This window comes from Glycine max, chromosome 10 (assembly GCF_000004515.6).
Source record: "Glycine max cultivar Williams 82 chromosome 10, Glycine_max_v4.0, whole genome shotgun sequence".
In the NCBI taxonomy this organism is placed as follows: Eukaryota; Viridiplantae; Streptophyta; class Magnoliopsida; order Fabales; family Fabaceae; genus Glycine; species Glycine max.
The window spans coordinates 30,106,570-30,119,518 of NC_038246.2; the positions used below are offsets into that span (position 1 = coordinate 30,106,570).

Consider the following 12,949-nt stretch of genomic DNA (forward strand, 5'->3'; position numbering starts at 1 on the left):
CTCGGACCACTGGGTAATAGCCAGTTGGTCGTTAACCACTGGGAAAAGTCAAAGGGTAGCTCCCAAGGCACTCAGGGCCCCAAATATGGCAAGCTTGACTTAAGAACCAGCTTCTCGGGACCAGACAAGGGAGCAGATTGCACTGAAGAGGAAATACAGCAAGAAAGAGGGCAGAGTAATCAGCATTTGGGAAAGAATTTGAATGCTGAGCCAGACGTACCAGACGACCAGACCTATGTTGGGGAAGAAGGTGATTATGACATGCAGACCCACCCTCACCTTATATCGGGGCAGAGCTATCAAAGTTCTGGGCTAGTTTGCAACTTGGGCCCAAACATTATTCAGGAGGGGTGCAATAAGCAGGAGGCTTATTCTGTAGCTTTCTCGGATGAGCATCAGGATCATTCTCAAATAGCTGATGACACCAACAAAACTTCAGGCCCAACTTTGAAACTCAAGGGGTGTAATAAGGAGGAATTATTAGCTGTAGCCCAAACCAAAAGAGGAACTCCAGACTTGTACTCCAAAGTCTACACTAGACAAAAATACTTCCTCTCCAAAGCTCGTTCTATGCAGTCTAAGGACAATCACCCCCACAGTCAAAAAGGGGAGGAAAATTCAGCAACTCATATCGACAACCAGGCCAAGGTTAGCAACCAGAAATATGTGGAAGCAGGAACAAGGCTCAAAAGTATTATTGAGTGCAATGCTGAGGTATTGGAAGAAGCTCAACACTTATGGCGTATTGGAGAAAACATAGGTGTGGGGGCAACTACAGATGACTTGGAGATTCTTCAAAGCTATGCTTTTATGGAGAGTCGAGATAGAAAAGAAGCTAGTGAGCTGGGTAGCAGGAAGTTCTTAAAATGAATATTCTATCTTATAATATTAGAGGGCTTGGTAGAGGTTTAAAGTGGGCCTCTATCAGAAGATTGGTTGGGCAACACAAGATAGATCTCCTCTGTTTGCAAGAAACAAAGAGGGACACTTTCGATAAGGCAGTGTGTCAGTCTTTGTGGGGCCAATCAGACTTTGAATGGGAATGGATTCCTGCTGTGAATACTGCTGGAGGTTTATTGTGTATCTGGAACAATAATAATTTCCAGGTTGAGGTGAAAACTGCTGAAAGGGGATTCATCATGTTGGAGGGAGTTTGGATGGCAGAAATGCAGAGAGTTGTGGTGGCCAACATCTATGCTCCTTGTGACATAGAAAGCAAAAGAAAGCTAAGGGAGAAGCTGTCCTCAAAGAAGAGTCAGTCCCAGATTCAGTCTTGGTGCTTGGTGGGAGACTTTAATTGTATTAGACATCCAGCTGAAAGAGTGGGCAGTAGACACCCTAATTCAGAAGCTAATCTTATAGCAGAATTCAATGAGTGGTTGGCAGATATGGAGATTGATGATATCCCCTGTGTGGGGAAGCCTTTCACTTGGGTTAGGCCTAATGGCTCTTGCAAGAGTAAGCTTGATAGAGTGTTAGTTTCTGATGCGTGGCTTTCTAAGTGGCCTGATAGTTCCCAACTCAATCTTGAAAGGAACTACTCAGATCACTGCCCCATCTTATTGAACTCGAAATGCTCTGATTGGGGCCCTAAGCCTTTTAGGGTCTTTGATGCTTGGCTGTCTAACAAGGACTACACTAAGGTGGTTAGGGATTGTTGGTCTGAAAACCAGCCTTTGGGTTGGGGAGGGTATGCTCTAAAATGCAAACTTCAGAACCTAAAATATAGACTAAAATCCTGGAGTAGAGATATCTATGGAGATCTAGGCAGCAAGGTGAAGCAAACTCAGAAAAAGCTGAATGATCTGGAGGACTCTCTCACAGCTCACCCCTCTGAACAGGACATTCAACAGCTTAAAAAAGCTCAGTCTGACCTTTGGGAGCAGTCTCTTCTTCATGAATCAATCATGAGACAGAAATCTAGAAGCAAGTGGATCAAAGAGGGTGATGGCAACACCTCTTATTTCCACAGAATTATTAACCTTAGCAGAAGAAGGAATTCCTTGAGGGGGCTTCATATCGATGGCAATTGGGTAGATCAACCTGCTGTGGTCAAGGCTGCAATTCTTCAGCACTTCCAATCTAGATTTGCTGAAACTTCTTTGAACAGACCGAACCTAGATGGGGTTTTCTTTAATGTTCTGTCCAATAATCAGAGAGAAATGATGGTGGAACCTTTTAAAGAGGAGGAGATTTATAGTGCTGTGTGGTCTTGCGGGAGTGACAAAAGTCCAGGGCCCGATGGTTTCAATTTCAGATTCCTAAAGCATTTTTGGAATGATTTGAAGCCTGAATTCCTAAGGTTTTTCTCGGAATTCTATGCAAATGCAGTTTTCCCTAAGGGTCTTAATTCTTCTTTCATTGCCCTGATCCCTAAGATCAAAGATCCCCAACTTATTAGTGATTTCAGACCTATATCCCTTATTGGTTGTGTTTACAAAATTGTTGCTAAAGTCCTATCAAATAGGCTAAGCAAGGTCATGAATCAGCTAATAGATGAAAGGCAACTAGCCTTTGTTAAGGGCAGACAATTGCTTCACGGGGTTTTGATTGCCAATGAGGTTGTAGAGGAGGCCAAGAGATCTAAGAAGCCTTGCCTGGTTTTTAAAGTGGATTTCGAAAAAGCTTATGACTCGGTGTCTTGGCAATTCCTCTTCTACATGATGAGAAGAATGGGGTTTCATGAGAGGTGGCTTGGATGGGTAAAGGGCTGCCTTACATCAGCATCCATATCTGTTTTAGTAAATGGAAGCCCAACAGAAGAATTTAAACCCCAAAGAGGCTTGAGACAAGGAGATCCTTTGGCTCCTTTTTTGTTTGACCTGGTTGCTGAAGGTTTGACAGGTTTGATGAGGGAAGCTGTGTCTAAAAATTGCTACAACAGTTTCATGGTAGGCAAGAATAGAGTTCCAGTCAACATCCTCCAATTTGCTGACGATACTATCTTCTTTGGGGAACCATCCATGGACAATGTCACAGCTATTAAAGCAATCCTTAGAAGCTTTGAGTTGGTATCTGGCCTTAGAATTAATTTTGCTAAGAGCCAATTCGGTGTGATAGGCAGATCTGAGGATTGGAGTAGTCGTGCTGCTGATTACTTGCACTGTAGGCCTCTGCAGTTTCCTTTCTTGTACCTAGGGATGCCTATAGGTGTTAATCCTAGGAGGAAGGTGGTGTGGGAGCCTATAATCAGAAAATTTGAAGCCAAATTGAACAAGTGGAACCACAGAAGCATCTCTATGGCTGGCAGAACTACTTTAATCAATGCGGTCTTGACAGCTTTGCCCTTATTTTATATGTCTTTTTTCAGTATCCCCTCAGCAGTCATCAAGAGACTCACTGCTATCCAAAGACAGTTTCTTTGGGGTGGCAAATCAGAAAGGAAAAAGATAGCTTGGATCTCTTGGCAGCAAGTGTGTGCTCCTAAAGAAAAGGGAGGGCTGGGAATTAAAGACATCAAGGTGTTTAATAGAGCTCTCCTCATCAAGTGGAAATGGTTGATGTTCCAGCAACCGGATCATCTTTGGAGCAGAATTCTCTCTTCAAAATACAGGGGTTGGAGAGGCTTGGAAGAGGGTCCTTATAAACAGAATTTCTCCTCTTGGTGGTCTGATTTAAGATCAATTATTCAGCACAGTAGTATGACTGCGGCCAATAAGCACTTTCTTTGGAAACTGGGCAGTGGAGATCAAAATCCCCCCTTCAGCTTTATCCTTTGCCTGGAGATTACTCTGGGATAGGCTTCCTTCTAAGGATAATTTAATCAGTAGACAGATTGCCCTCCAAAACGACCTATGCCCTTTCTGCCAAAGCCAAGTGGAATCTGCTTCTCACCTTTTCTTCACTTGTTATAAAGTTATGCCATTATGGTGGGAATTCAACTCATGGGTGAAGGAAGATAGAGTTTTGCACAGCAAGCCTATGGACAACTTTCTTCAGCATTGTTCATTGGCTGGATCGAGGAATTCTAACAGAAGGAGGAAGATTTGGTGGATTGCAGCTACCAGATCCATTTGGAGCCTTAGAAATGACATGGTTTTCAACAACCAGTCTTTTGACATATCTAAATTGATGGACAGATCTATTTATCTCACTTGGTCTTGGTTGAGGGGATGGGAAAAGGATTTCACTGTTCCTTTTCACCAATGGTCCTCTTATATGTCTTTGTCATTCATCTAATGTGTCACTTGTAGGGATGGGTTTTGTTGATTTTGGTGGCTGTTGGTTATTTTTCTGTGTTTTAGGGGTTGTTAACCTTTGTTTTCCTGTAGTACCTCTGGTACTATGCTTCTTATATATATAATATTATTTTTGGCCATTCAAAAAAAAAAAATCAATTGCGGATTGCAGAAAATGGTGGAAAGCCAATAATCCGCTATATCATATATCGGATAGCATCCTGGGCATATAGCAGAAGTCACATAATGGTTGAAATTTATGATATATATCAATTATATATGTATAGAAAATTAAGTTGTATGCAAATAAAAATAAAATACATAGAAAATGGCATAACAATTAACTCAGAAGTTCAAATTGGCTGGAGACTCCCCGGATATTACAAGAGGATGTTGAATGCAAACCACAACCACGACACTAATAGCGGTCTCTGTAGCGGACGGAGTCGCAATTTCAGATCCAGGATATAGCACTATAGCAGATATTTAACAACACTATTAGAGATCACAGAATGTTGCTTTGTTTAAGGAGAATATTTTATGTTGTAAAACTCCTTTCATCTGTAAAGCAACCACACAAATTAATGACACTGTTATTTAATTTCTATTAAAAAATTGTGGTGCACATTTTAACGACAAGCTGCTTGTATGGTCCAGGTTGAGGGAAGGAAATGTCATGTTTAATTACAGGTATTACATTTTAACATTTCCATGCTCTTATTTGACTTTTATGAGTTTATGATAATGGACTTTTAAAAAGGGTTGTCTTTGTCAGATATGTAGAGGGATTTGATCATTCATTGTATTTTTTTTCTCTCTTAATAAGTCTTTGTTTTATTAAAATTATTTCAGGTATTACAATAATAAGTTGCAGAGGACAGAAGGTAATGTGAATATTATTCTCTCTGTCTCCTATCAGTCCTATGTTAATATGTGATTGTTTTTCTTTTTCTTTATGGAGTAATTAATGTATTTTCTGAAAAATTTGACAATGTTAGCTTGATCCTGTAAAAGCTATTTGTGTTTCTTGATTTCTTGAGTTGAGTATTGGTTTTTTAAATATTTTACATCTCTGTTGTAAAAATTCAAAGGTCGGTAAAGTTTGTGAAAAACAACATACTGTGTGGTACCATAGGACTTAAGAATAACATCCGGGCAGATTTTTGCTTACCCTTGGAATATGAGGAAAAGTGAATATTATTTTCTGATAATTCAAAGAGTATGACAAGGATCACTATTTATACAGCTTTGATCGTAAAAACTTCGTATTTTAGAATATGGACGACAAATCAGACCTGATTGCTACAACTAAGAAAACCTTGACCAATTAATCCTAACGAGGGAATAAATCTAATTAAATCTGTACATAAATAAATAATGCACATGCTTCATATTTTACACATGTTACAACATTCCACTTCAAGCTGCTGAGTGAATATCTATAATTCCCAACTTGCCAGTAAGATCTCAGAATCATTTCATGGGTAGGCCCCTTAATTAGAACATCCCATATTTTATATATTTATTACTCTTTTTTTTTTTTGATCGGCAAAGATAAATATAAATATAATTAAAAGAAGTACCAGAGGTACTATTACAAAGTTAGGTTCCATATAAATGGTTCCTAAAAGCAGACAACAAAAGTCTGATTTGGAACCAAATTATGGAAAAAATACACATGTATTAACAAAGCTGAAAACCCTACTACTGCAAAAAACCCTGTCTTAAATTACTCGACCACTGATTAAAATGCAATGAAAAGTCCTTCTCCAAATTATGAAGCCAAGTCCAAATTAGAAAAGTCGCGTCTTCAACCAATTTGTTTCCATCAAAAGTTGCATTTGAGAAAAGAATTCTATTTCTAAGCTGCCAAATGGACCAAGTAACCGCCAACCACCACCACTGCCACCTCCTAGGTCTGATTCCAACTACCTGCAAGGAAGAATACTGCATAAAATGATCTTTTATGCTCCAAGGATGAGCTCCTTTCAAGTTTATCCAAGACATTGTTTCCCACCATATAGGTTGGATCTTAATGCAGTGGATAAAAATATGAGAGGCATTCTCCTCCTCTCTACTGCAGAAGGGGCAAGTCATATCCGGAATCTGCACTTGCCTAGCCCTTAAATTAGATTTTGTGGGTAATCTGTCCCACAGCATCCTCCAAGCAAACACCCCAATTTTACTTGGGATCTTGATCTTCCAAAGGTCCTCATAACAATCATGAAGGTTGTCAACAGCTACCTCCTCCCAAAACGATGAGTAAGCACTACGGGTAGAGTAAATACCCGACACATCTGCTGCCCAAAACCAAGTATCTGAACCAAAATTCTGAATGGATTTACCTTCAACTTCTGAGAGAAAAGAGATGGCTAAATCGATTTCACTATCAAACAGCTGTCTTCTCCAACTAAAGTTCCATTCCCACCCAAAGTTATTATGCTTCCCCAAGAAAGCAATCAGCTGGTGTTGATGAGCAGAATTCAAATATAACCGAGGGTACTTCTCAGCTAAAGATTGATCATGATTAATCCACTTGTCCTCCCAAAATCTTACCTTATCCCCAGCTTCTACCTTCCAATTAATTTGCTGATGAAGAGTCTTGCCATTATGGGACTGATGGATAACTCTTTTTAAATCCCTCCATCAGATTGAATGAAAACTTGAAATTCCTTCTTCAGTTAGGCCTCTCCAGCCCCCATATTTAGCTACCAAAACTGCAACCCAAAGAGCCCCTTGCTGGTGCATGAGATTCCACATCCATTTACCGAGGAGGGCCAAATTAAACGTACGGATGTCTTTAATGCCTAAACCTCCTTTGTCTTTAGGTAAGCAAACTGTCTCCCATGATATCCATGCAATCTTTTTGGTATCATGACCTCCTCCCCAAAGAAAGCTGCGCTGGATTTTGATTAACTTGTTGATAACCAATTGTGGAGCCCTGAAAAAAGAAAGATAATAAATAGGAAGAGAAGAACTGATTGGATAAGAACCACTCTCCCCCCAAAAGAGATATATCTCTGCTTCCACCTAGCTAATCTCCTCTCAAATTTTTGGATAATAGGTTCCCAAACATGAGCTCGCCTCGGGTTGGCCCCTATGGGTATGCCAAGGTAAACAAAAGGAAGAGCTAGCTGACTGCAATTGAGATAGTTAGCTGCCATTTGCCTCCACTGATCATCCTTACCAAAAGCACCAAAAGAACTCTTAGCAAAATTAATTTTTAAACCAGAAACCACTTCGAAAGTTCTTAGGATAGCTTTGAGAACTTGTACATTTTCCAAAGTAGCCTCTCCAAAAAAGATCGTATCATCCGCGTATTGCAATAAGCTGATACTGACTTCACTGCTTGCAATATTGAATCCTTTGTACAAATTTGCTCCTAACGCTGACCTCATCAAACCATTCAAAGCCTCAGCTACTATGTTAAATAAAAATGGAGCTAGAGGGTCCCCTTGTCTAAGACCCCTTTGAGGTATAAACTCCGCTGTAGGGCTGCCATTTACCAAGACTGAAATAGAGGCTGATTTCAAACACCCTTCCATCCAGCTGATCCATTTAGCACTAAAACCAGTCCTTTTCAACATGTAAAGCAAAAAATTCCACGACACCGAGTCATAAGCCTTTTCATAATCAACTTTGAAAACAAGGCAGGATTTATGACTCCTTTTAGCTTCATCAATCACTTCATTAGCTATGAGGACACTCTGAAGAAGGTGTCTTCCTTCAATGAAAGCTGATTGGGCTTCATTAATGATGGTTCGCAGCACCCTCTTCATTCTCTTAGCTAATAGCTTCGCTACAATCTTATACATACTTCCTATAAGAGATATAGGTCTGTAATCATCCAAAAACTGTGGGTCAGCTACCTTTGGAATTAAAGCTAAGAAGGAAGCATTGCAACCCCTAGGAAAAACTCCGTTAGCATAAAATTCATCTAGAAACCGGAGGATATCAGACTTGATTAGCTGCCAAAAATTCTTAATGAACTTAAAGTTGATCCCATCAGGCCCAGGGCTCTTGTCACTACCACAATCCCAAATTGCTCCCCTCACTTCCTCCTCCAAAAAAGGTGCCACCAGCTCACTGTTTTGCTGTTGAGAAATGGTTTGAAAAGGAATTCCATCTAGCGTGGGTCTATGAAGGTCTGGTTCAATAAACCTTTGCGAAAAGAAAGACCTAACTTCCTCCTTCACCAAAAGAGGTTCAGCTGTCCATACTCCGTCCACCATAACACCTTTTAAAGAATTGAACTTGCGGTTGGCATTTATCATCATATGAAAAAACCGAGAGTTGCAATCACCCTCTTTGATCCACCTTGACCTAGATTTTTGTCTCAACAAAGACTCATGAGCATGGGCTGCAGCCCAAAGATCCTCCTGCAGTTGTTTTCTTTGCTGCTGTTCATGTGGGGATAGCTGCCTTTGGATTGAATCTTCCTCCAGCTTGTTTAGATCAGCCTCAATCTTTTTAACCTTTGTTAGAGTATCTCCAAAATGCTGCCTATTCCAAGCCTTCAAGCTATGCTTTAGGTTCTTAAATTTTTGTTTGAGGATATATCCACCCCAACCAGGCTGTTGAAAGGATGTCCAGCTATGATGAACAGCTTCCTTGAAAGATTTATCATTAAGCCAGCAGTCCAAAATACGAAAAGGTTTTGGGCCCCAATCAATCTCCTTAGAACGTAGAACAATTGGGCAATGATCTGAGAAATTCCGAGGAAGTGTGGCTTGAGAGCTGCTGGGCCATCTTGCTAGCCAATCATGGGAGACTAGAAACCTGTCAAGTCTGCTCCTAGATGCACCGTTAGGCCTATACCAAGTAAAATTCCTGCCCAGCCAAGGAACCTCCAAAACCTCTAAATCATCAATCCACTGATTAAATTCTCTGGTACAACTATCCTCATGCACGTTTTGGACATTGGAGAACCTTTCATTAGGGCCCCTAATGGAGTTAAAATCACCCATAATACACCACAAACCCCCTCCATAGACTGTCTTAGCTGCTTTACTGCATCCCACAACATTCTTTTATTGTGAATGTCACAAGGAGAATAAATAGTCACTAGAGTTATCATTTGAGCTTCTGGAATCCACTCCCCAACCATTAAAATAAACCCATTTCCAGCAACCTTCCTTTGCAACCTAAAAGACTTATCACTCCATAAGCACAGAATGCCACCTGCAGAATTGGTAGCTGGTATCATTTCCCAATTAACATCACCATGACCCCACAAAGCCTGACACATAGGTTTATCAATCATTTCTTTCTTTGTCTCTTGAAGGCAAATTAAATCCACGGCCTCCTGCTTGATCATTCTTCTAATTGCTCCCCACTTAACACCCCTCCCAAGGCCTCTAACATTGTAGGAAATTAACTTCATTGATTCCTATTGTTATCAGCCCTTCTGTTTGCTTCTGCTCTATCTCTATCCTCCATTTGCTGAAATTTCTTAATAATTGCCTCCTTGCTTCCCTCTCCCGTGAGGCCCAATTGTTTGGCCACACTCCATAATTGACTTGCCTCACTATCATAATCCGAGTCTGGTATTGCTTCTGTTGCTGTATTTATGATCTGTTGTTGCAGGGTTTGATCCTGGATGTTGTGGTGCAGTTCCCTTAGCTGTGTGGAAATGACTGTATTTTGCTGTTGTGTGACTCCTTCGGGTGTTGAAGTTTTTGAATTAGAGGGGAGAAGGCCCATATCTGGTTTCTTTTGGTACCTCCTCTTCCTGGAGTATACTTGCCAAGAATTCTCACCCAGCCCTGCTAGTGGGTTAAGGCCCAACATAGAATTTATTGCTTTAGGGGTATAATTGGAACTATGCTCTCCATTATGAGTTATACGTGGTGTTGTTTCAACTAAATGCCCCTCCAGCTCATTTCCGTGAAAATTACCACTGGTGTCCACGTTCCTCTCTTCTATATCAGCCAGGAGCACGTGCCTTTCTTCTAGCATAGGCTCCTTTTGACAATGAACCGCACCTCTAGACCTCCCGTTACCTCCCTTGCTATTTTGATGATACTCCTGTGACTCTGCTTCCCTGTCACCTAGGCTGACCCCTTGCCTCACCCCCCTTTTTGTCTCCCTAACCTGTGCAGACAAATTCAAATTCTGTCCATGCGGTGATGTTGGCCCGTTATCAGCAGAGGACCGAAGGTTATTATCCAGTGGGTCACGACCATCGTTATGCCCAAAGGATAAAAGAACTGTCCGCTGGACTTCGGCACCGGACGAAGGCAGCACGTCGACGCCGTGGCGCGCGGAACAAGATTCCGATGCCGACGGGCGATCTGGAGGTGGCCTCCCCTGGTCTTCGTCGCCGGCGGGGATCTGAGAGGCGACTCCGTGAAGGTCGCTGCAAGATTCCAGCTCCGGGAGATCGAGATCGTTATCAACTGGGCCCCAGTTGATGTGAGAGGAATTATCCAGAAAGCTGTCATCGGAGTTTATCTCCTCCGATGACCCTCCGATATTCCTTCTTCTCCGAAGACAGTCAGCATGGCCGCCGCAACCCTCCTTGACAATGTGGACCAAGAATTTGTCGTCTTCGATCATCACCTCCACCGAATGTTGAATTAGAGGACGCCATTGAGTCCTGATGAGAATCCGCGCTCTATCCATCCTTCTCTTCTCCTCCACTGTGTCGTCTAAGTCTACCAACTCTCCTATAACGGCTACAATTTGGTTCATGTGTTTTGGGTTCCATGCCTGGACAGGAATCCCCCAACACTGAATCCATGTAAGCCGACAGCCCACTCGCAGACTTGGAGACCATCTTTCAATGGAGGAGAATAACGTTACTCCTCCTACTCTGCCTCCCTTGATAAGCTGGTGAGCTTCATTCTCAGAGATACCCAGCAAGAGGACTTGGTCATCGCCCAGATATCTAGGCATTGCTTCCATTCCAGCCTCCCACAGGAGTTCGTCCTCCACTCGTTCATATAGAGCTGGGTTTTTGAGGCGCCCTACCCATGCTTCCTTTAACCATAAAGTGTCTTCTGGTTGTACTTCTATGTGAACCACAGGTGAGGAGGTTTTATAGTTAGAGGGGGTGATAGAAGTTTGCTGATGTCCGACATGACTAATGCTTCTTGTCAAAGCATCTGCATATGAAGTTGGCTTCGTGTGGCGGTTACTGACCACTTCTCCTTGCCTTCTGATGGTGGACGGCCTTGTTTGGATGGTTCCCTCTGCCTCCCGCTGTGCCTCCCTACCGTACTTTGGGAGGTTGACGAACAGTTTCAATCCTCCTATAACAATGTTGTCCAACTGCCTCACCAAATAAGGGATATGTTGTACCCCTTTGAACCTAACAAAGCCATATCTTCTCCCCGCACGGTTTCTTCTTTTCGGGATGAAAATCTCCCGAACATCCCCCCATTTCTTGAAGTGGTACCAGAGTTCTTTCTCTGTTATGTCGTCAGCGAAACGGGAGAAATATAAGGACGTAATGTCCTTATGATCTCTCCAGTTAGTCACCGTGTGATTCAGCTTAGCTCTACCTGTGTTTCCGGCATAACTCCGTCGAGATGCCGCCCCGAAACTCACCCTCTCTTGCCAAATTCTCTTACCACTCAGTGTTTCTCTCCCCCACCCAGTGTTTCTCTCTCGTCTCACTCTCTCTCTTCTCACTCTCTCTCTACTCACTCTCTCTCTATCCATTTTTTTTTACCAATCTCTACATAGGCATTGTAAACGAGACTTTTCTTGTTGGGAATTACATATTTCCTCTGTTGTGCCATAAAACTATTTATTACTCTTGTTAGTGGGCTTATACTAGTAGTATTCGTACTTAACAAATTATTAGTATAAATATTAGTATAGGTTATGGTTTTGTATCATATTACATCTATCAATTGGATGTGATTAATTGTGGGTCCTACTTACTGACATGTGCCTAGTTTTGAATGTTTATGGATTATTGTATCTTACAATGTTATCTTTCCTTATTGTCAATATAATGTTTCTTGGCACATAACATATCTAGTAATGGAAACCTTTGATTGCAGTCACCAAAGATTTCACTTGTCCATTCTGTTTGGTTAAATGCGCTTGTTTTAAGGTTAAAACTACTTTCTCCTTTTAAATTAATACTTTTTCGATTTGATGTTGAAACCTGTTTCTATTGCTTCTGACATGACCTATTTTAGGGTCTAAGATGTCATTTGTCATCGTCACATGATCTCTTCAACTTTGAATTTTGGGTCAGTACTCTTTAAATCTGTTGCTGGCATTCTATTCACTGAGCTGTATTGAACCATCAATAGTAAGTACAAATAATTTTTCAGGTATCAGATGAATGTCATGCTGTAAATGTGTCTGTAAAAAATGATATCTCGAGATCGGAGGTGAGGATATTTGTGTCTATGAAAAATGTGTCTGTAAATGTGAATATATTTAATTAAATCTAATTAGTTATTAGTTATACTTTGTCTATTTGCAACTCTAGATGTTGGGGAAGATTTGTCTTTCGTTTGGGATCGCTAATTTGTTCTTGAACTTTATTGATTATATGATTTTTGTCCCTATTTAAATTTCTCCTTCACCTTTTTTTATTCATTTTCATATTTTTGACACACCAACTTTCGTTTGGGCTTAGCAATGTAGATCAATGACAGCTTTAAGCTTTATAAAAAATACTAAATTTCTATTAATCCATTTGGTGGAAGGTCTTTTCTAAATGATTTTTCCTAGTATTCTTTGGTCTTCCGCTACCGCTTATAATTGGTCTATATTTATTTAATTCACTTTTTGCACCAGGATTACCT

The 12,949-nt window shown here is 41.1% G+C and overlaps 1 protein-coding gene across 4 annotated transcripts in view; it reads left to right on the forward strand.

Moving 5' to 3' along the window:
• LOC100798991 (polycomb group protein EMBRYONIC FLOWER 2) overlaps positions 1 to 12,949 on the forward strand; it is a 46,839-nt gene that overhangs the window by 12,910 nt on the left and 20,980 nt on the right. For 3 of the 4 annotated variants that reach the window (XM_006588966.3, XM_006588967.4, XM_003535142.5), the window contains 5 exons: positions 4,836 to 4,868; positions 5,031 to 5,062; positions 12,191 to 12,243; positions 12,332 to 12,385; positions 12,470 to 12,529. In XM_006588966.3, coding sequence (XP_006589029.1) covers positions 4,836 to 4,868; positions 5,031 to 5,062; positions 12,191 to 12,243; positions 12,332 to 12,385; positions 12,470 to 12,529 — 232 coding nt within the window. The remainder of the gene's footprint in view (positions 1 to 4,835; positions 4,869 to 5,030; positions 5,063 to 12,190; positions 12,244 to 12,331; positions 12,386 to 12,469; positions 12,530 to 12,949) is intronic. The other variant, XM_014763116.3, reaches the window with a different exon arrangement.